Raw genomic sequence first — 24,474 nt, 5'->3', positions numbered from 1 at the left:
CCCAGTGAATGCATTCGAAAGCGGCCCCCGAGCTCCCAAGCCTCGCTGGGGAGACACACGTGAGCCAAGCCCCGGCAGAGCAAGGGCTGGAAGAAAAGGGAGGCTTTGTCAGCACCGCACAGAGCACGGTTTCATCCCCGCTGACCCCAACCCCGGTGGACAAAGAACAAAAGGTGGCAGATGCCAAGGAGTTAAGTGTTGGCTGCCCGCGCAGCCTTCCCATTACGGCTGGCACGGCTGAGTAACGCTCAGAAAACACAAGAGGCAAACAGTGATAGGGGCTGTTTATCTTTTTATTATAAATTTAGTATGAATGACCAATGGAAAAGTCACAATGGAGTACCAAGAACATTTTATCAAAATTTTAGCAGCATTTAAACAGTAATAGATTCCCAACCTCCTCTGGGCACCCCTTGCCCTTTGCCTACCACCCATCAAACAGTAACCTTCACCCCAATGTGTTTTCCAAAGGCGTACAGGGGATGTAGCTAGCCATTTCCCCCTGAGCTGCCCTGAAAAAATCATCCCAAATGCTGGTTACCACGCAACCTCCACCCACGCAGGGCCAGGTTCCCATCCCCTCCTTGCAGCTGGCAGCACAGCAGGAGGCTGGTGAGCTGTGGCGTGGGATAGGACTCACCAGGGGGGGACCCAGCACCTGCTCCCATCCTCACCGTGCTCCTTATGCCAGCCCCTGCGTGGGTCTGCAGTCCCTTGGGTGCCCATACTTTCAACCACAAAACCAGGGCTAAGCCCTTTTCCTACCCGCTGCTGCCCTTCGCTTCTGTACGTGGGGGTGCTGTGCACCCCGCGGTCCCGCTCCTGTACCTGAGAGTGTGTGGTTGTGGCTGGATGGACAGAAAAAGGGGAGACTGACAGTCTGTTCTCCCGCTGGAAGTGACAGTAGGGCAACCGGGAGCCGAGACTTGAAGGGGAAATGTAGAAGGTGAGCAGTGAGATACTTCAAATCCAACCCACAAAATGAAGTCAGTCTACTATCAGCTAATGTGGAGAACTGTGGTCTGCCTACTAAGTAATGAGAACTAACTTTTTTGTGTGCTTTTTTTTTTTTTAAGTTACATTAAGACATGAACAGTACTATCCAAGCCTCACTGGTGGGAGCTTGGTGAAAACAACGTTGAATTAGAGGTGGGGAAACATAACACACGCCCACATTTGTAGACAACAACATAATATCGGCAAGCTATTCCCCTGCTTCTTTGGTACTTCCTAAACTTTCTTATCCAAAATATATAAGGGAAATGCACCCTTTAAAAGTTACTGTTTGTAAGTATTTACACAGCCATAACCATCACGCTATGATACACAGAGATCAATACGATATGAACAAAGTTATTTTATGAAAAGCACTTCTGCACGTTTTATTTTGTTCCAGTATCTTAATAACTTTAAAAAAAAATTGTGTTATGCAGTCCTGTACCTCGCTTCTTCTTATATCAAATGGACAATAAACATTTCCTAATCCATACTCTTCTTCAAAAGATTAAAAAATTGCCACCAAAATGATACACTATGTACAAATTTTACTAAATATTAAATTCTAGGCAATTATTTTCACCCCACTGATAATATAACTTAGGTATCGTTACCTACTATATGCATATATATATTTCTTTAATATATAAGAAATGGCACCACATCACCATGTCACCAATATGACACATTGTTATGTACAGTAGATAAGAAATTAGATATGGAACATGGATCCTCTCTGACTGGTTCTTTCACGGGAACGCTTCTCCCCTTGGTCGTAGCTTGGCCGTTTCCCCTTTTCCCAGCGGAGGAGGCTCTTCAGACATAAGGCAGGATCCCGTACATCAGCAGTGCCATCACCCCGGCGCTGAACAAGCCAGCCACTGGCACAGTCACAAACCACGCCAGGAAGATGTTGCGGAAAAGGCGCCAGTCAACGGCTTTCTTGGAGCGGATCCAGCCAACGGCCACCACGGAGCCGACCTTGGGAGCGCGAGGAGAGAGAAGGAGACAAGATGTGAGGGGCAGGTCCGAGCGCCCGTAACACCCATGGCCACACCAATGCCAGTCAGCTGATACCAAGCGATGCTCTGAGATAAAGAAGCCCATGATGATGATGATGGTGGCTCTGTTCTGGTGGGATGGCAGGAGGGGGACAATTCCAGGGTCCTTTGACCTTTATTTTTCAATGATCTCCTGTTTTTCACAGGTCTTGGGGTCAGCCAAAGGGGAATAAATACTTTTGTGGGTTTTTCTCTGCCCTGCTAGCTCCCGGATCAGCCACGAGAACAACCGAGGCAGCCCTCCACCCACTCAGCACCTGACTCAGTCTGTAGGGGAGAGAGCAAGCATGCACTGAGTCTGGCCAGACTGTGATCTAAATCATGAAAACACTGGGAAAGTTGTTTTTAAGGCTCTGCTGGAGAGTGTGGCATTTGGGGCAGGTCAGGATAGCTAGCATGGTTCCTGTCACACCTGCCTGTCCTCTTCCTGGTTTGGGATGTCCTGCCTGTTCACCCAGCAGCTGCTGAACCTCTGCAGCTTGTATCCTGGCATACAGAGCTGACTCCAAACAGCACCTATGTTTTTCTGTACTGTGGGCTATAAACAGGACAATGGCAATGTAAGCAGCTGAGCTCACCCTGTACCAGCGATGGTAACTTGGCAGGGGGCAGACAGCCAGCACAAGGTTAGACCCAGTACAGCTGCCCTACATCAAACTCATCAGTCTGAGCCCACGGAGGAAAACCAGCCCTTCTGGACCAGCTAGCCAAGCAAAGAACCCAGAGCTAAAATCCTCCCTGCAGGCAAAGACATCAGCCTGATGCTATGGGGCATGCAAACTGCACTGACATCAAGAGGTCTGACTTAGGTGGGGAATGGATAAACCACCAAAATATCCTTCAAAGGCACGACTACGAAGGCAGCTGGGTACATCAGTATTTTTTAAGACAAAACACTGTGGCGTGGGCGGAGCTACAACCTTTTCTTCCTTCAAACGTATTTTCAGTTAGTAAGCTCAGGTATAAACCCAGCATACCATTTTTTAAGAAAGAGCTGGATTGAGAAAAACATTTCTGGTAAAAAAACGATGCAAAAACTTCAGAAACACCGCATTTTCTTTCTGCCTTGGAGGTGGCTCTTGTGCCGTTAACAAAAACATGTAAATCAGTGCAAGTCTATGCAAAGCACATGTAAAGCAGCAAGAAGGAATATCCTGTTTTGAAGGAAAGGAAACTCCAAGGCACAGCTGGGCTTGTGCTCCCTGAAATGCCATCCCTACCTCCTCTTCCCTGCTTGTTTTCTTAATGGAAGTATCAGTCCCTGCCTATAGATAGAAGATGGGGTGCTCCCCATGTGCGGAGCCAGGAAAATGATAAAAGCTGGGAAGACAGGGAAGCAGGGACAGATAGGGCGGGGATATCAAATCCGCATCTTTTGTTAACACCTATTTAACTTCTAACTAGTGCTTAACGTTTCTTTTTGGAGAAAACAGTTATTTGGGGAAGATCCTGTAACTCTAGAGAAGTAAGACTCTCAAAAGTGCCTGTGACAGAACAAGGGAAAACTAAACTTAATATTCCAGGACGGAAAAGGCCTCGGTCTAAAGCTTGATCCAATAAGGAAATCTGTTAGATAATATTTAATCTGAATACCCTTTCAGTGGACAATATGCTATTTTGTATTTAGGAGGTGTAAGTGTATTTAGGATGTGCCCAGCTAAGAGGAACTCCACACTTCTGCCTATATCAAAGTGTTAACCCGAGGAAACAGCACTTGGTTTTTCAGCAGCTCAGCTGTTAGGCTCTGCTTTACATTTTGCACATCCTTAGCATCCATCTGTCATGCTTGCAACAAGAAGCATTGCTTATTGAGCGAGCCTGCAGTCTACATACGGTAATCTCTGAGTCCTTCCTGAAATTTAAAAGGTATCAGCAATGATGGCATTGGTAATCTGTTTTAAACATTATTAAAGTTTAGTTTATTAATAGTGATTTTGATGGACTAGAGGTTAGGAGAGTAGCTAAAACTTGGGTGTAGGGACACTACACCGTCTGCAGAATTTCAGATGGTATCTACATTGAGATTGGTTTGAAACCAGCGCAGTTTGCCTTCAGTATGCTCTGCTTAAACCATTACAGAAACGCTTTTGGCTCTCTTGTTCCTGTGCGATGGCATACCATAATAACACACAGAACATGATAATTCCATCATAGCAACACAGAGAATATTTTTCCAACCCCCAAAATCATAATAGCAAAATGGAGCTGACGGTATGACCTCAGCAAAGTCACTTTTGCACAGAAAAAGCATTTAACTCCTGCACTCTAATTTTATCCGTATGTGAACACGTTCAATCTGTTACAGCTGAGAAATGCCTGTCTATTTCTACATCTCATATCTTAGAATAAATAGCAGGCACTGTGGGTAAGATTCAGTACGATCATTTGTCTACCTGGGCAGCAGAAAGGCAAGGTATGCATTCACACCACACCAGATTTTCAGTGCTAAACCCTAAGGGAGGTTGAACGGGTGCAGGCAGAGCAATGTGGCTACCGTGTACAGACTCACAAATTCCTTTGGAGGCTCAAAAGGTTAGGTCTTTCCTTCAGGCCCTCTTGACTTGGAGGCTTTCAGAGGGACTTCCCTCTCCCCTTTGACTCCTGGCAAGGACGAAGGTGTAGTTCAGACTCTCAGCAGTCACCAAGTGTGGCAAAACTGCTGGGCTGTAGATTTAGGATAGGAATATTGGGCGGTGGCTACCTCATGTAGACCAAAGCCTCTGATTTAGGGCCAAATGCAACTCCTGATCTGAGAGGGCTTGACGAATCTTTCTCAGAAGCTAATGCTTTTCTTCTGCTACCAATCTCCAGTTTGCCACCACATCTGCTCCACAACCTGAAAACTGCTGCTCAGAGCTTTCCTTCATACTTGGTCTCCATTTTTCATTATAGTCTATTGTTTCACCTCAAAAAGGTCTTCCTTCACCTAAGGTCTTTCATGCTGCTCCTTCTTTGCCATCGGTTTACTTAGTTGGCGCCTTTTGGTAGGACTCCAACTTTAGCAAATGCTATTTAGCTGTGGAGCCAATGTTGGGGAAAATAATAATTCCCACTCCCCGATGCTAGAGGCTTAGGACTAGGCTCACTTGAATCCATTTTCTTTTTAATTTCTACAGTGAAATAATCTTTCTGCAGATTTTTAAGAAGGCGTTTCTGTCTCAATGGCTGACAGCACTTTCAGAGAGGCTTTTTCCCATGGAGTAAATGATATCTAACAGTTCTTTTATTCCTTCAGTGGGCCTTTGAAGAAAACAGGGAATACATCCATTACAAGCATTTGTTTTGTCTTGTATTGATCACTTGGGATCTTTCAACCCAGGATCTCATTTTGCTGGAACACAGAGTCATTTATAATAATGGTACATCCTGGAACAGTCTAATCCTATTGCAAAGTGGATCTTCCCATTAAGAGTGATGCATCTAATGAGATACAGCAGACTACAGGGAGCAGACACAGACTAACCACATTAACTGCTTTTATGGAAGTATTTCTTAAAAAGAGTTATTTCACTCTGTAGTTAGAAAAGACCAAGCCTTTAACTGTGTGGAGTCAATGAATACCTCCTAATGCTGCCCTCTCATTAGCTTATGGCTTCCAAAGCATCTTCTTTTTAAATTCGGTCTATTTGTCTGCACCAAAGGGTATTTTCTCTTTTATGACAGTTGGCTAGAAATGCTTCAGGCACGCAACTGGAATAATCAAAGCTGTATTATCCTCCCTGGCAAATTCTTCATCATGCATTTGATATACCAGTCAGTTTAAAGGGAGGTGGTTTCAGGCTAGCATTTTTAGAAGTGGATCACATTGTTATTATTTTTCCCCTCCCTGCTTGATTCAGAGGAACCAGAGTTCGGCCAGTGCCAGGAAATCTGAACAGCCTTTCAGAGGAGCTCAGTCTTGGCTGCTTCTCAAAGAGCTCTACAGCAGAAGAAAGACATGATTTTGAAATAGAGGAAGGCTTTCTGAAGAAATGGTTTTCACTAGAAAAAGGCCGATTGAACCAACTTGGGGCATTTTGCAGGATGTGTGGATTTCATTGACTCTTTCACTGGAAGCCAGGTCAATGTCACAGGCAAAGATGCCCGGCTTCTTGCCAGCCTGCCTGCCATGCATGGAGCAGTTAGCCCCAAAAACCTGCCTGCCCCAGCCCCAACCAGAGCTGGAAGGGCTCAAGGTCCCCAGGGTGCCGCAGCAAATCCTACAGGATCTGGTTCTTGTGGGGCTTGGTGGTATGTCCCAAAGGAGAGGGGCTTTGTCGCTTTGGGGTCTCTGATTTCAGAGAGGTTCAGAGAGGCTTCCCCATGCCCTGCCAGAGGGTGAGGGATACAGAGAGGTCTGCGTGTCCAAGAGCTTGGGAGTCATGGGGAAGCAAAGGAAAGAAAGATGGGATATTTGACTAAGGAATTTCCTGGGGAACAAAATTCCAAATTCCCACTATGTTCTGCCAGGACTGTAAATGCCCACGTGCTCCTTCTTGCCTACAAGCAACATAGATGTTTTTCACACAGCACATCATACAACACAATTAAATTCTGCTCATTACCCAGCCTGTATCTATACCTAAAACTATATTATAAACTGGTCTTTTTTAAAAAAAAAAAAAGCCAACAACCTTATTCAAAGAACTAATTACAAGGGCCAGATTCTGTATTACAATGCACAAAAGTGAGGACAAGTTGGTTTAAAAGAAGAGACACATTAAAATATTAGCGTAATGATGCAGCAGTATTTTTCATACAGGTGGCTCTAAAATACATGTAACCAGGATCACACAAACTACGAGTCTACATTATTTTAATATGTCTATGTTAGTTCAATACGATCACGTAAGGGTGAAAGAAGTTCCAGACTTTTGTGCAATTCCTTATAACGCTGACTTTGCGTAGCCGTACCGGCTTTAAAAGCCGTCCTCGTTATTTTGCGATTGCTGTCTGCACAGCACGTCGCATAGTGAAGGCAATCTGCAACAATCGGTATCTCTCATATTTTGTTATGGTTTGTCCTAGTGATGTGATTTACTGATGTGATCACTGCAAACTCCAATACCTTGCAATGGGTGGAGCTTATTGGAATACCCACATTTGAGGCTACAAGTACCGTTAGCGCACACATTACTTCAATGCAAAATCCACTGTGAAGAAATAAAAAAAACAAAAGAGACAGATGGAAAACCTGTCGTAAGAGAGTTACATGCAGGAAATCCCATGCCATGCACTTATCAAGAAAGTGAAGTACAAATGATGAATGGTGCGCAGCCTCTGAACAAGGGAGAAATGCTACTCGCCCAGGTTCAAATGGCACTGTTGGAGGAAACCAGGCTCTTCCACGTAATCGTTTGCTTTATCTTTGAGGTCACGTTTTCGTAAGTGTTGTTTTTCTTTAACCACAGCTACGGAGTTCATGCTCTGCCCAACTGGAGCAGCTTTACTGTGACAACTCCAACGCATTTTTTGGAAGCCTGATTATTTTCCAATGTCACTGGCGTGACCGAGACGTGCTGATGCACCTCTGCCTAACCGTCCTCCGTGAGCAGCTGTTTCCCCCTTGCCGTGCCATTATCCGCTGGCTTGAGTGGCACAATTTTAAGATGAATAGTCCAGACTGCCTTGACTACAGTCGCTGGGCAAAGGCATACCTTGCAGTGTGTAGTACTGACAGGAAGTCCAACATTGGAAGCTACCACAACTGTGAACGCCGAAGCCAACTCAATAGTGAATCCACTGCGGGAAGCATAAGAAAACACTTCACAATCACTCTTTGCATCAGCTTGGACTGATACCATGCAGCGTGCCAAAGTCTTACCCGTTTCTTCCTTCGACTGTTTTACCTCCGACTGATTTTTGTCATAGGAATAAGTTAAGAGAACAAGGAAGGGCTGAATAATGGGAACGGCACAGGCTAGTCATCTGTAGTAACCCGGCTGCACGGCTTATTGTGTCAGGGACTTTCACTACTCTACGCTGCGGTGAATCATGCCTAATTAGTAATTTCATTAAGCACCAGCAGAGGTCGAGTATGCATTAAGGATGACAATTACTGTAATAAATACATATGGGTTTCATAGTCTGAAGCGCAAGGGGAAAGCCACTGTAATCTTGCCATTTCCAAATGCACCTTCTGCCACCTTAATTAGGCCATCAGCAGAAGACTGTTCACGGAGACCTCTATGCCTCAAACGCATTCAGTGTTAGTTTACAGGGTTATCTTTTTTTCCTTTCTCTCTTTCTTCCCTTTTCTCACTCTTTCTTTCTCTCCTTTTCCTCTTTTTTCTCTTTCATTTTTTAGAAAGACGGAGAAGTCGAAGACAGGTTACCATTAAAATCAAAGCACAGCAAATCCAGCGAACTGCATTACAAACAGAATACTGGAGCAGCAATTTCTCACACTGGTTCACGCACAAAGTTCACACAACCATTATGACAACTGTGCACCTACCTTGACGGTGTGATTGGAGTGAGGTCTTTACCCATAGTCTGGATAACTCTTCTACCCCAGACCCAGAGACCCACACAGATCCCAACACCTCCATAAAACAGCAGCCAGACGGGAGTCGATGCTTCTTGCATTACACCACCTTGCTTGTAGATAAGCCAGAGCGCGACAAGGGGACCGATTGCATTGCTGGAGAAACAGAAAATCATTGCCCGAGTTATAAAAATGCAGATAATTGCCTTGAAAGAAGTCTCTTATTTTCTGCACGATTTTTCTTCATCGCGCATGCAGCACTGCTCTGGCTTGACCCTACAGGCAACACCATTTCTCGCTTGCAAAGGCTGCGGCAGGGGACTCTTATCGTGTTGCTTTTTCAGTTGTCACTTCACCACTGATAACTATAGCGAATGCTGAAAGGAATTTCTCTTTTACAAATTGTTTCCTGAAATGTCAGACTCGGTAATACCTCATTAAGTCTGTTCTTGGACAAAACCCAGTATTTTCAGCACTGCGCTGAAACCATCTCAAAATTTACCAGTTCCAGAGCTTTAAAATTCAAGTATTAAATTAGCAATTTTTGTCAAAGAGGGAAGTTTATGAATAAAATTACCATTGCAGACGAGAAGATACAAATATAATCTAGTCTGATAACCTGTAATGTTTGGAGATACGATCAGAATGCAGCCAGGAAGGTGACTTAGTCCTCTTCAAACGTGTTGTAGAGCTAGTTGGACTGGATCAGAGAGGACTCCTTGGTGACACAGAGCTGGTGTAAGCCCTTTTTGCTACCCTGCTGCTGCTATCTAGAAAAACACTGCAAGTCAGCAACACTGAAGCCCCACTCCTTAACGCAGGTCACCCAATATTGGTGGCTGGAGTCTCCAGTACCTGGAATGAGATTTCTGACTCTATTCTAAAAAAAGCATCAAGTTTCTAGACATGAGAGTTAGAAGAAAAACTTGGAAAGCTGGTATCCAGTTACTTTAGAGGCTTAAATACTAAAAAGCATATAAGAACTTCAACATCCCTCTTTTTTTGGAGCTCTTTGGCTAAACTCAGTAGCTGCTTGCCCTCCCAGGCTGCATTTATCCACAATCCAAAAAGTGTAAGAAGTAAGGCAGCACTGCGCTTATGTCTAAGTAATCATGAGGAGAGCAGAGCAAACCTGTCCAATGTCATTCAAAAAGTCTGGAAACTAACAGGAAGCTCCCCTCTTTGTAAACTGATAAGGAGAGCGGGTCACGGTGAGCGCCACAGGCCGGACAACAGCTATGTTCGCCCTGCAGCCAGGACTGGATAAATTTAGTTCCTGGTCTTGCTCCAAAGCACACAGATGTAGTAAGGGCCCGTTTTAATGTCAAATGTTGTGCAAACCAAGCCACTGTAACCAACAGTTAATAATTTACTTGAGTCCCATCTTTACCAGATGCGAGGTGCTGGGGGCTGAGCACTAACTGCCAAGAGACGAGGGTCCTCGGCATCGCAAAGCTCAGCTCATCTAAGCAATAAAAGACCCTCCTTCTTTCTTCTGGTCCTTGAGAAATCAAGCTCTGAACCCTGAGAAGCGGTCCTGGAGCAAAGTAACTAGGAAGGAATTTTCCCTTGTAAACACACACAACAACGTTCAAGCTGAAAGGCAAATGAAAATACTTTAAAATGCTCTTTGAGATAAAAAGGAATGAATAATTCTTATGGATTTTGAGAAAGATGCTGGAAATAAATTAGTGAGCTAACACAGGTAATAAAATCCAGTGGGTTTGACAACACCGGGTGGTACAATGAAGAACTAAATACCTCTAAATAAAGAGTGATTTCCACTAGTAAAAATACTTTAAAATTCTGGTCTAATACTGTGTCTCGTACGCATTTGTTTTGTTGAGTTTTTGCGTGAGTGAAAGGACAATATGTGAAAAGTCCTTAAGAGCCCAAACACAAGAATTATTTTACCTTCAAGGAAGAAGAGATTCTCGAGCAAAGCATTTCTAACATTTTTAAGTTGACCTGCAACTTCTTCACCAGTGTTTTCAGATGTGGATTAAATTACCTGCACATTGACATGCCTTATTGTGCATAGCAAAAGAAAAGTAATTCACTGTACCTTCAACTAATGGATGCAGGAGGATGGATAAAGGTAAGTAAAACATTGATCAGACGAATAAAGGGAAAACTGATCATCCCTTCTTATAGGACTATATGACATGGGGACAACCCCCCTGTTGAAAATAACAGGTGCATTTGGAGTGAGCCCAGGCACTGATTCCTGACTGTTCTGAAGAGATTATGGATGGATATTTGTCAGTCCTATTGTAAATGGGAAGACAGGAAAGGCTTCAAAAACTACAGCAGCACACTATGCTCTTTTGTACCAAAATCCAGTTTTAATTATTTGCAAATGCTACACCTCCGTGATTCAACTAAGCTTAATCCTCGAAGAAAAGGTTATTTTCTTATTTATGGCAACAGAAGGCAAGGCAAAACTCTGATGACTTGTGCTCAGCCTCGGCGGATCCAAGTAGCTGATGCTGCCCAACAGATCAGAAGAGATGACACTGATGCCCACAGAGGCAGCACCTCTGATACCTTCCCTGTAGGAAAAGAAAGCAGAGGAGCACTGGATCCATATATGCTTGGAAAAGCAAAGAGGCAATTAACGGCACGGCCATTTGTAGGTATCTGCACCACTCGTTATCCATAGCATAGAGACATTGCTCCTCTCCCTGCAAATCACATTCAATGTGACTTAAATGTTCAGCTCCCAGGGACAACAGCATCTCCCAGCCTGAACTCCTGCAAGTGGCAACCAACAGCCAGCAAACCGGCAGTGGTGCGCAGCCAGTTGGCTCTGATCTACTACCGTCACAGCTCTTCACAGGGCTCCTTCAGCTTCTGGGTTTGTTCAGTAGGTCCAGTCCCAGGGGCTTGTGATAGATATCAAAGCTTCCTATGCCAATGGAGAACAGCTTTAGAAGAAGCTGTTAAGCCTGTCCCACCACAAAACTGCCAAAAACTCACAATGAATGCACCTGACTCATGATCTACAAAGATAGGGTCTTGGTACTGCAGACATCAGCTTCGAGACATTACCACAAGCATGTGCAATCAACCATCCTTGGGACTAGGAAGAGTTCATTGGTAGAGGATGACCAGTGCCAACAGGAGAGTAGGAGAGAAACAACACATTAAAAAAAAAAAAAAAGGTGTTGTTAGATAAGAGGCTTTGCTTTGAGACTTTCTGTGATTAACAGATGTCTCCTACAGCTGAGTGACTAAGCAGATGAACCACAAGGACGCTGGCTAGACTGGGATGTGGCTTTCACAATATTTCCCAGCAGTTCTATCTCATTTGACTCAAGACATGACTAGCAGGAAAGCAGACCTCAAGTCTTCTGTTCATTTGACTAAGACTCATTTCACAAGTCTATACTCAAGGAGTAATTTTCCCTTACTCTCCCACGCAGCTCTTTTACTTGGCTTAACTAACTCTCCTTTGTGCTGGAGCTCCAAGTCTTATTCGTGGTGCTTTAGAGGGAGAAGAAAAAAGCCTGAGATGGTCACTCAGGGGCTCTGAACCCCTATCCGCACCTATCTATATGTAAAATTGCCATTAGGTTCCCATGTAACTGAAGTGCTTTCGAGGATGTTACCATATTATTTAGCTATTAGGTCTGAAAGCCCAGATAAACTACTCCTGTTGTGGTATTCAGTTTTGTACACATTCTTCCATGGAGCACCAGAGGATGGCCACTACAAGTTAATTTTAGGATGAATTTATAAAATGTTGTGGCATAAGAAGCCTAACTCCTGAGTCTACCTGTCATGAAGAGTAATCTCCATGTCCAGTATTTTTCACCATCTCTGCCAGGCTCCACCAGTGCCGGTTACTCGCAGGGCACAGGACTTCGCAGCCGGGGCGGCGCCTAGGGGCTGTTTGCCTTCCCTGGAGGTGCGATACAGGGAGAAATGCCATCTACAGTAATGGCTGTACTTGCAGACGTGTGTCACAGTGGTTCAGTGAAGTGCTGCTGAGTGTTTCTGAAGTGCTCTCTGACCCTCATGATTTTGCTAGCTCTCTCAACTAATGTGAACTGGCATGACTTCTCTTTTTCTGCTCGCTTATGCCAGTAGAGAATCTGTCCCGCACCATTTATAAAGTGGTTGTGAAAGATAGAATTTGACAGTGAATCTAAACTATAAATAGAGTTGGCTTCTCCTCTCCCCTGTGAACAGATAGTATTACTGACAAAAAAAACCCCACATTCAGCTATCATGAGACAGGCTTGGAAATTACAGTTTCCCAAGCACACACATACACACACGAACAGAGATTTTTAGGTACCTTTGGGTCACAAGTCCAGGCCCTTCTCTGGAGGAATGAGGACTACAACCTTTTTTTTTTTTTTTTCTTTTAGTAAAAATTAAGGGCTTTTTGAAGTAATGGAAGGGTGCCAGGATGGCATCAGCTGAATGCTCTATCACCAAATCCCATCAACCTTGTCATATTATTTTATAAACTAGTAATGTTGCTGTTACCTCACTACTTCTTATTTGAGGGGAGTAGTGAGTTGGGCAAAAAGAAAAACTAGTTGTATTTGAATGCTACGCACTGAATAAGCTTTGTGTTATAAGCCATGATCTACAGACTACTTGATGACCATGCTTTGATTCTCTGCTACTTAAAAAAGCAGATCATGCTTTAGCCACTTTTTCTAGTTGAAAGAAGCTTGACACATATATGATCACTGATTAAAACTGAATGACGAGCAAAATAGCCATCTGAGAAATCTGTATTAGGCTTCCAATATTACAAATATAATTACAAAATCCCCCGTCATTTGACTATTTCCCAAACCCAGATTTCACAAAGGAACTTTCCACTGGGAAAATAAGTGGGATGGTATTTCTGAATATGTGGCAGTTATGCCTGGAGACAGTTGAGTAAGGGTGTAAGGAAGATACACCTGTATGGACCAACAGGGAAAAAAAAAAAGTCCTAATCTCCAGAGATCTCAGATTATCGACAGAGTTTTATCCTAGTTCAAATAATCAGAGAGTTTTGAAATAGTGCGTACACCATAGCGCAACAGAAGTGTGTCACAGCTGTGCCCTGTGAAGTGCAGGATTTGGGTGCGTTAATGAGTCAGGAAGGCTACATATTTCTTCCTGCAGCTCATCGCCACATACTGTAAATGCTGGCCCTGAAACCCCAACTCCCTGGACCCTGGAGGGTTGGGTCCATCCTCCCCCTCGCCCACCAGCATCAGCCTTCCCCCAGCAAGCCCAGCCACCGGCCCTGCCCACAGCAGGATGGGGAGGGATTCCTGCACCCCCCAGAGCCCCCTATTTCTTGCTGCTCTCCTCTGGCTTGCCTGCATGGCACAACAAAGATGCCACGTACCTGCACAATTAAGGAGACAAGTGGAGATTCATATCTACTTGGGACACGGGCTGCACTTTCAGGTCAGACTGCTATTAGAAAGGGAAGAAATCAGATTTCAGGCTGCTCTCAGCAATCGTAATGGACAGATTAGCTTCCTAAATATTCTAAGTGATCTTGACTGCAGCTCTCAGGGAGGAAATAAGAAATACTCATTTCGTAATCCAGCCTTATTATAGCTCCTTTAGACTCCTTATTTAGCCAGGAGACTGAATACCACTAAGCTCTCTGTGAGCAGTGAGATACCGGCAATGTTCTGGCCTTTCCCTCCTTTAATCCCACTGCATTTACTTTAGGAAGAGGGGGAAAGGTGAGTCCCACTGCTGTTTGTGTGCTCTGACCTAAAACTCCAGTCAAGTCCACAGGAAGGTGAAAGGAGAGTTTTCCTCTCTCTGTATTTTGGGCAAGCAGGTATTTCCTAGTTTCACTAGCATTGCTTTGCTTAACAATGAATTCCCTATCTGGGAGCAGCTCAGTTTCCCTTAAACCACTGACAGAATATGTGGAAATGTATAAAAAATACTAAACATTTTTACTATAGCTCTGAAATAGTTTTAAATCCTGTCTTCAGCAATGTAGCTTATATCATTTGGATAATAAGAGAGCCATTCTTTGTCAAGCTTGTGCCATAAGCCTATATGGCATTACCTGCAGACTCTAACACAAATGACCTCTTTTTCCTGTAATATCTAATTATGAATCCGCAAGGGTAATTGTGAAGTCCTCCACGTGAAATTTAATTAGAGCAGCCACGTTCAAACAATTTATGTAGCAGGAACTCAGCAAAACTGAGATCCCCTGCACAACCATGAAACGTCTGCAAGCAGGTTTTCTCCTCCCTGCAGCACGTACCAGCTAAACCTCGGTCCCGCCTGCACCTTGGCGTGCATAGACACGGGCAGGCAGCACAGTCTGTGGTCACCCTCTTCAGCTGCTCAGCTGGAGCATCGTGGCTCCTGCCACCTTCACAATAATAAACCACCTTCCTTCATGGCTGGAATCCATAAGCCCCAGCTAGATGCCGGCTCAAATAAGCCAGGGCATGCAGCTCCTTCTGTCATCCCCAGGGTTTCTCTTGTGACAGCAGGAATGATGGCCTGAGGTGGACATGGGGGACAGGAAGGGACAGAAGAGGCTACGCATTTATAGGAGAAGGAATCCTTACAAGACTAAACACATGGACAGAAAGGTGTGTAGGAGCACAAGGCTCAGGCTTTTTTCACAGCATTAACAGCAGATTTTAATCAGCAAACCTCACATCGACCTACAGTATCTTTCCAAGGGTCATCCTGCTTCGATTGCAAGAATTCAAGGAATAACAAGCTCCAGAGGTTGCTTGAGTTAACAAAAGCATCTTGCCATTTGCTTGGATGGGCTGCAGGGCCGAAGCACCGTTTGCTCATAGCTTTCTTATTCCCATCCCAGTAGCAAAGCAGCCACAGCCACCATTGTGCTGAGCACAGGAGATAGCTATGGGGTTAGCAGTCCTCTGTAGCCATTTCCAAAACAGCCTGCCCAACTGCCTGCATTTTCGGGAAATAGTTAATGTCCCTACAGCTTCAGCGACTCTCCTGCTACCTGCATTTATACAGGTAGGCTTCTGCGAGTGCAGCACTGAGCTCTGGATCATCACAATTCTTGATGAACCAACCTATATTTAAGGAAAATAAGCTCAGTCCAACTCAACTGCAGGTGTATATAATCCCCACCAGGCAACGAAGCCCAGCCTCCCAGCCTCTCTGGAAAGCTGGCTCTGAACAAGCATTTAGGAAGCTGGCAGTTCTCCTTGTGTCACGCTCCTGGCCCAGGTCTTTTTTTCCATCCTGCCCTTTTTATTCTCCCATTGCCCTTGCAATGACCTGACGTGCTCCCTTTGTGCTTGGGTGCTGAGCCAGTGGGACCTGCTCACTTGGCGCCGCTAATTAAGTTCAACAACAACATTTTTTTCAGTGGTTCTGTCCCAACACATTTAGTTGGGATTTTAAATTCTTTAGATTTCATTCAGCCCATGTGCACGATGGTGTCACAAGGCTCTCGGCCCAGCTCAGTTAGTCCCAGCCCTGGAAGGGATCCAGCATCCTTGACACAGCACATATAAGCTCTGCAGCAGGGGGGCAGGAGGGGATGGTCTGAACAAAAGAGTCACCCAAATAAGGAGTTACCATGACTCCCTGTTTCTTTTAATGCACAACTGCCCCAGCCAGGATCCCTGCTGATGTCAGCCTAAACATGAGCCCTGACTGCTACAAACATCAGCTCCTACAGCAAAGATGGCTGGTATCATTGTGATGTTAAAAAGCATCATCTTGGAAGAAACTGGGGTTTAGCTACCCTTATTATGAGTTAGTTCTGCAGTTGAAGGCAAAATACTGATTTAACTTCCAGGTCCAGGAGAAGAGCCTCAACAATGAAACAAGGGGGATCACCATAGGGTTTTTTGCCCACTAAAGTGCTATCCAAATGATATGGGGCACTTCTGCTCCATAAAGTGTTTCTGAGCTGCATCATGGTTCAGTCCATACCATATGCCCCATGCTTAAATATACTCTAAAGTGGGTCAATCATTTAACTACCTAAAGTTTTAAATTTTTATATCAGCTTTTATTTTTTCTTTCTTTGCTCCTCTTACCTACTGCTGTCCCTTCAAGGAATACTAGCAAACAGCCTGATCGAAAATAAATAGAAAACATGGGACAAGAGTGAGTTCCAGGATGGGGAAGGAAAATGCAGAAGACAAGTCCAAAGAAAAAGCTGTGGACAACAGAGGTGCTGCCCTAAATATATGAGCGAAGAGCTTAAAACCAAATGCAGAGGAAAGCAGGATTTTAATGACAGGATTCAAGGCTGAGAGAAAAACAGAGAAGCAGCTTGACAGCAGCACCTAAAATGAGCAGAAGGAAAGCGAACCAAGGAGGGAGATGAAAAGATAGCAGCCTTCAGTGGAAGATGGACTGCCAAAGCTTGCTTTCTTACGGAAATGCGGACAGAAAGCCGTGCTACTAGCTAGGTTCTACTGCATTATTTTTAAAACAACACACTGCCTTTCAAGCTCTGCAGATCTTTACGCAACATGCAGAGGAGCCAAGAGCCCAGTAAGAAGTCTTCTGCTGTACTAGACAAAGACTGGAAAAATGTCTCTGCTACATAATCCACAGCATAGATATCTGCATTCCCAGAGCGTTTTATCTACTCAACCTTTTTGGCATACAAAGGGGTCTTTAATTTTTATTGCTTAGCTGGAACTCAGTACAATGGCAAGGATGGGTTCCTATCCAGTCCTACACCCATGACCACCTTCTTGCATTTCTACCAGATTTGACAAAATGAAGCTGACTCATTCTTTAGTTCTGCAATTACATGAATTCAGCTTAAGAAGAGATTTTGGAATAAACAGCATTTAATAAAAATGCATGCTTGCTGGCAAATTTGGTAGGGTCACTGACAGAAGTTGCGCTCTGCAAAACACTAAAAAATATTAATTTTCAGGAAAGGATATTGCCAAGGCAACAAGCCAGGCCAAATGCAGAATTCTGGGGGAATTAAGCTGCAAGGTGCAACAAAACATACTGCACAGAGTCGAAACCTTGTCTGTCATTCTGTCCAACTCCTATCATCACCATTTTTGATTTCTGAACTGACTGCATCCTTACAGATCACGTCTAACAAACTCTACTACCTTTGCCTCCTACAGAAAAGGCAAGTGATGTCTGCATAAACATGTGAGTCCTTGAGGAGTATGGACAGACGTCACCTACAGGGAATAAAGGAGCAGGAGAACCTACTGGGGTAGCCTGTGAACTTTCTGCAATGGTATTTCCCAGGGTACATTACAAGAAATATCAGCAGTGTTTGTCTTTATTCCTATGTTCCTCTTGGCACTTGCTGCTGGCCACTTGCAGAGCACGGGTACCCGTCTCCACAGGTCTTTGCACTTGCCCAGTGTGCTCAGAGCAGAGGTACTGGTCAATGGACACCATCCGAGAGGAAAGACAGTTGCACCACTGCCCTCCAGTCCAGAGGATGAGGGGACCCTGGACTCCTTCCCAGAGCCAGATCCCTGCAGATATGAAGGGAGTAATAACAAGAGTGAGAACAAGAAGACTCTTCAGAAAGGGCTATTCTGAATTCCCAGGACGCTGGATGGACAGGGAGGGAAGAGACATGTTTGTAAGTGTTTTCGAGATGAGCTGCAAGTTAAATCGGGTGCCTGACAAGAGCAAGGAGCAATAACCGTTCTCCTTGCTGAGTGCGACAGCATTTGCCCAGATGCCTAAGGAGGACTATGAATGTTATGAACACTGCAAAGCCCTGCTGCAAATGCTGAAACCGACACCGGCAGGGCATAGCTAATACAGAGAGGGTTCAGCGGGAAGGGGACTCAGTGCGGCCCCTGCTACAACCCAAATAAGGACTACTGCTTCGACAAGCAGCTTCTGAGTGGATTTCTCAGGGGACCTTATCACGATACAGGAAAGAGTGCCTACTAAATACCAAGTGGATTGCTCCAGGCCTAGGGAAGAGGCAGTCCAGCCAAATCCTGAAGGAAAAATATGCAACGTTCCCAGGGACAGAGCAAAAACACCCATACTGCTCTTCAGCCACGTGCCACTGCCATGGCGAGGTGCAATAGGGCCCTGCAGATGAAGCAATGCTATAAGCAGATGAGCAATGTGACTGCAGAGGAGGAAGGTATAAAATGCTCCATCCTGAGCCTACATCCTACGTCCTTCGGTCAAAAGTCTTGTACTTTGTGGAATGAAACAGAGCCAAGCCTTTGAAGGGAAAGAGGTCGGCAAATAAGTGAGTGAAGAGACGCTATTTTGCAGGGGTCTGACCAGATAACGGAGGGCAAAGAGGTGCAGATAAACATTTCTGAGACCAACTTTGAGATTTTGTCAGCTGCCTGAGTCAATATGAACACGAGAGAAAGACTCCTGGAGGATGATCCTTTTCCTTTATTCCTGGGAAATTATGTTAATGCCACGTGATTTAAGGACAGACACATTTAAGCCAAATGACTAAAGGATGAACTCACTGGCTTCTTACAAACTCAAGGAGCAAGTCAACAGTGATAGTGGCTCTGGATAAAACTCCTGCTGGGGAGTACTGCATACAAGAACTATGTCAGGAGATGGCAAGCTTCTTAAATGACAGCTAGGAAATAAGCCATAGTCCATGTCCTCTCTCTGCATGGGAGCACGGGAGCATGCCCAGGGCTCCTCGGGGGTAGCTCCCTTTATTTTGGTAAGAAAACTGTGGCAGCTGGAGAAGTTGCATGTGCAGTTTATGTACTTTAGTAGGATTTTCATGTGAAGGCTTGTTAGATTTTCTAGGCTATTTAGTGATACACTGCCTCACATGGTCCTAGACCTCTGGAAAACTCCAAGCAAAAGATTCAGCAAAGGGAAGTCTGTAAAGGCTGCAGCAATCAAAATGAAGACATTCTTCACACACCTTTTTTCACAATGTGACAGGAGATGAAATTCATCTAATGACAAAAACGGTCTAAACCTTTCATTTGCTGATGGTCTCCAATCTTTCAGTTAAAATAGACTGTGAACTCTGTGAGACTGGGGCTGTTCTGTTTGCTTTTACAGTGATTGGCATGCCAGGGAGAGTCTCAATGCCCCAAAGCTTGTCATAATTAAACCTGAATTAAACTAATTACTGCACAATTATTTAGCAGCGAATAAAAAAGATGTTACCATTGAGAAGAAAATAAACCATAGACTGAGAGCCTAACTCCTGGAAAGCACGAGGGACATCAGTGTCACAAGCTTTGGAAAACACAGCCCTGATGACCATCTGCCTGCAGAAATGAATATGCTTTCCAACTGACCAAGCTGGCAAACCTTGCTCCAAGCACTTAAACTGTAAAATTGCTGCTTTGTGAGATCTCGTCCTCTTACCTGACATCATTACCTCCATGGGCAAAGGATCCAAAGCAGGCTGTTAAGATCTGGAGGAAGTGGAAAAGTAGGTGGACCTGAGATGTGTCTTTCTCTTCCTTATCCTCTTCCACGGGATCAACTGGGGGCCGGTTAGGATCTGCGAGTTCAGAGGCCAACTTCATTTCCACCCCACCTTCCTCCGCCTCGATCTCTGCCTCGGCCACTGCGTTGCAATAGCTGGAGTAGCTGTCATAGCGAACTCGCTTCTTGGAGTAGGAAACAGTGTCTCCCACTAACTTCTCACTGTCCTCTGGGGTTGACGTATCCGCTGCCTTAAAGGAGGAATGCACAGGCATGCCACAAATAGCAGCTGTGTAACAAGTATAACTGTTGTTGCGTCGTAAGAGTTTGTAGTTGTTTTCCTGAGCGGGCCGCTCATCGGTGGCCCTGTCCAGGTGTATTTTGTGGAGCAAGTCTTTGTATAAACCTGAGTCCTTGTGCACAGTGTGATAAACGTGGCCATCGCTCCTCATCTGGCCATCGAAGCTGAAGGTGCCATTGGAAACAGGTGATTTCACTGAGGTGTGCGTCATCGAAAATGCCCTTCCTAAAAAGGCAGTGATTTAGAGTTTTTATTTCTACAAAATGTAATGCAGAAGCCCCCTCCCTCCCACTTCACAAGACAATAAATTTGGCAGCGATCTGAGAGTACAGGACAAAGAAGACCAGTTTGCAATGCACGCAGTGAATAAGGCGAGATTCAATTCTCTGCAAAATAAACTCTCTCATCTTCCGTGCAAAAAGGGCTTTGTTCCAGCGTTGAGTCTCCCCCAGACATGCTGTGTGACTGGCAGCAAGTCACTTGGGATCAGCTATTCGAAGGTGATACTTGAAGGTTAAATCCTCAAGTTCTTTGAAAAAGTAATTTCTATAAAATTTCCTGCTTGTAAAATAAGCTCTAATTTTTCTGAGGCTTATTCTGTGTTGAATAGGCATAATAAGGATTTCAGGAAAGGTGGTTTACTGTCATTGCATACTGAATATGAGGTCACCTTTCAAAAGTACTTATGTTTAAGCGACATTTACATAACTTCTAAAAATAATTTTTAAAAAAGAAAGCAAAAAAGTTTATGTTCTGCAGAAATATTTCCTCAGCTATTCCAACATTTTGTCTATCTTATTTCTATGAACATGATGATAGTTATTCCCACTGTATACATTTCACATTAGCGTACGCTGTAGGATGTATCATGGCTAAGGCAGTATTTCTGAAGAAACTATCTTTTCATTTCCTGACTTCCTGGATTTCCACTGTGCAACATTCAGAATTGGTTTTAGCTATTTTTAAACTGGAAGCACATACTCAAAGGGCTTCACGTCATGACTTATTTGATTTTGTAAGAATCAGTTGAATGTATTAGACATTTATTAACCAAATTACAGGGCTGTGTAGATGTTAGCAAAGTGATCTCAAAGTCAGCAGACCGCCAAGTGTAGGGGGGTGCGATCCCACCACATGGAAGAACAAAATGAGCTTTATGCACACAAGCCTACTTCTTATAAATATACGTTCAGACAACAATGTGTGAGAGTTTTCTAGTGGACGTGCTCCAAACAGTCACACGTTCGTCAACTAAAGCCCAAATCTTTTCATCTCCTGTGATAGTATGCTAATCATCTTTATGCTGAATTTAACCTTCATACATCAGCAATTTGTGTTCTCTGTATTTTTCCACTGCTTAAAAGGATAGAAACACCATTAAGGATACAAAATAAAGCAAAAAGGAAAGTAATTTTTGTTTTCAGCTGTTTCTAAAATTGAAATACAGCCAACAAAATGTAATTGTTTTTAAGTCCTCTCTAGAAAACGTCACTTGTAAACGAGCATCCTTCCCAACAAATGCTGAAGAGGGATTAGAGCTGGAAATCCCAAACACTAATTTACCGTTTACAACAGAGACCCACTTGCAGTTAACAAACCCTGTCAAAACAAGAAGATAAAACCTCTGTGTTGTCTTAGTTTCTTACCATACGGTACACGTGGATGGTTTCCATTTGCAATAGTATCTGATGCCCCAGCAGCTTCTGTTACTGAGCCAGTAAGCGGAATTGTGCTCTCGTCAGATGCTTTGGCACCGGGAAGCTCTTTAAAGACTGGTGTTTCTTCATCTTGAATTTTATCAAGACTTTCATCTGATATCCTTGACAGTGCAGCATCTTTCTTTAACCGGCCTAAGGAAATAACAGTACTGTAACCTATCCATCTTGCTGCTTATGTTTCCACTGTTTGCATCAATGGCATAGATCAACGTGGATACAATAACCTGGCACCGTTTCATACACGTTCTTTCTTTATTTCTTACACTTTATCTTTACTAAATTCACCTAGAAAATTCTAGAGCATCTTTGTTTCTTGCTACAGAATTCGCTGAAGTAGGTAACTCAAGTAAAACACTGAGCTGCTCGTTTATTAATGAAATCTGAAACTTTTCTCTGCATTTTAAACACTGCATTTGTTGACTGTAGCAAAGCAAACAAGCAGAACACTGTAAAGCGAAAGGCTGTGATCAGCCCAACTTATTGTAAAGTTAAAGAAGTTACTTAAAGGTAATAATTCTGCCAGATTTTTCCTCTTTAATGTTTTCATAATAAAATATAAAATGGATTATATTCTAGGATTTATTTTCCTGTTTCTGCTAGACTCTAGAAGAAGGAGCACTGCAATGGATGGACTAACAAGGTTTTGAATTTCTACCACTGCAGGGTTTTAAGAGCAGGTTACACAAATACATGAGGAACAGTTTAAGCACATTCTGCCTGTGGGTGGGGACTGGACTAGGTGACCTCTCAAGGGTACTTCCAGCTCTGAAATGAAATTTTCCATGATTTATATCACTCACATTTCATCGAGCAACTACTTACTTTCTATTTTTCTCTTCATCCAGGGGCACACGAAAATCCAGACTAAAACGGCAAATACTAAGGATACGCCGACTGATATTAGAGCAATGGCCCACATTGGCAGTACCAGTCCCAGTACTGTGAAGACAAAGAAGTAAACCCCAAGCAAACTGTAAATTAACATGACTTAATTATCTCAGGCAGTGGAAAAACAGTCTGTTGCAGAAAAGCCTGTGATCACAATGTATTCAAAACCAACATGAATAAGCTGATAATTTTTAACATATATATCAGTTAGTGCAGTATTTAATGGTCTAGTTGACATGCAACCATTTGCAGGGTTATCTTCCAATTCTCTGTTACCCCACTGTGAGCTTATTTCCAAAGCCCACATCAGGGCTGCTAAAACAAGTTTGGAGTGATTTTATACACTAATGCCTGTTAAACCATGTTGCCCATTAAGGTAAGTATTTACATGACCTTTGCTCTGGTGGTTACAGCCTGATGCTTAGCTTAATCTAAGTCATTATTTGCTTATGATAATAGCTTGATGTAGCACTTGAGAGCTGAGGTTTCAGTCCTGCAATGCACAATCATGTCAATAACTCGTGTTCCTGTAAGTATTCCCTCAACAGAGCTCCATGTGCTTGTTCAATTAAATGATCAGACCCTTAATGAAGAAAGAGCTTGGACTCTGATCTTTCAAACCCGTATATACATGCCTATCTTGAAACCTTCATGAGTAATTCATCCTTGTGAGTAAATGTTGCCAGGGCAGAGGCCTTGGTGAGTAACTGTGTATTTCCTGAGTATAAAAACAGAGTCCCACCTTTTTATTCACACACTTTATAGAGACTGCTAAGCTGAAACAGAAGGGACATTAAGATTCTTATTTCATTTATTTTGCTTAATGAGTCACTGCAGAGTGCCTGACCTACTTCTGCAGTACAACTAATGAGGAAATGTTGGTTATACAGCTGATTTACTGTGAAACATCTTGGCTAGGCAGCCAATTAGACTTAAGAAAAAGGAATAGTTGAGTTATGTCACTCAAATTGTTAACTTCTCAAGCCTTTTATTAATTTCAGTAATGCTATGCTATGAAGTAGAGTCTACCAACTGCATTTATCTAGTACATCTAGTGTGTCAGGTTTTAGAGAAAAGAAATTTCTGTTCAAAAAAGGTCACTTTCTTAATTCAGGGGCGTGTTCAGGAGTCTTTTTTAAATTGCTTGTTCATTCACAGCTCTGGGGCAATAATCTAATCCAAAGATAACATTTAATGGCCAGAGTCTTCAATAAAGTAGTCAAAAGCATTGAACATCTCTTTTCTGAACTCTTGCTGCAAGTGCGTTTTAAAATGCACACTGCTTAAGTAAAGTTAGATATAAACATATAAATGCAAATATATAAACATAAAATGTGTGAATATAAATATAAAAATGTAAGTTCAAATATAAACACAAATATAAATAAACACAAACATATAAATGCACATAAAACATACAAAAATATAAACAAAGTCCTGAAAATTGCATGTATCAATGCCTTCTACTGAGTTCCAGTGAAAACACAGCACCCAGGAAAAAAGATGCATTCAATGCAGATACAGGCTTGGGGCTTCTTACCATTGAAGGGAATAAGAAGTAAATTTAATTAATAGGCTCCATGCCAGATCTGCCAGCACCATGACTCTGCTGATTTCAACGGAGCTATAGCGTTAGACTGAGTGCAAACAGACTACCTGCTCTTACCGCCC

General features: G+C 43.5%; 1 protein-coding gene across 1 annotated transcript in view; it reads right to left on the bottom strand.

Moving 5' to 3' along the window:
• Positions 1-275: 275 nt before the first annotated feature.
• SLC20A2 (solute carrier family 20 member 2) overlaps positions 276-24,474 on the bottom strand; it is a 33,502-nt gene continuing 9,303 nt past the window's right edge. Inside the window, exons 5-10 of the mRNA XM_009962180.2 lie at positions 22,738-22,854; positions 21,844-22,047; positions 19,834-20,422; positions 8,494-8,679; positions 7,694-7,778; positions 276-1,977 (exon numbers count right to left, since the gene is read on the bottom strand). Of these exons, the coding sequence (XP_009960482.1) occupies positions 1,813-1,977; positions 7,694-7,778; positions 8,494-8,679; positions 19,834-20,422; positions 21,844-22,047; positions 22,738-22,854 (1,346 nt within the window). The 3' untranslated portion in view covers positions 276-1,812. The remainder of the gene's footprint in view (positions 1,978-7,693; positions 7,779-8,493; positions 8,680-19,833; positions 20,423-21,843; positions 22,048-22,737; positions 22,855-24,474) is intronic.

Source organism: Leptosomus discolor, chromosome 4 (genome assembly GCF_034619465.1).
Source record: "Leptosomus discolor isolate bLepDis1 chromosome 4, bLepDis1.hap2, whole genome shotgun sequence".
Taxonomy (NCBI): Eukaryota; Metazoa; Chordata; class Aves; order Leptosomiformes; family Leptosomidae; genus Leptosomus; species Leptosomus discolor.
Note: the sequence above shows the minus strand (reverse complement) of the source record. Positions and strands in the feature narration are given on the sequence as shown.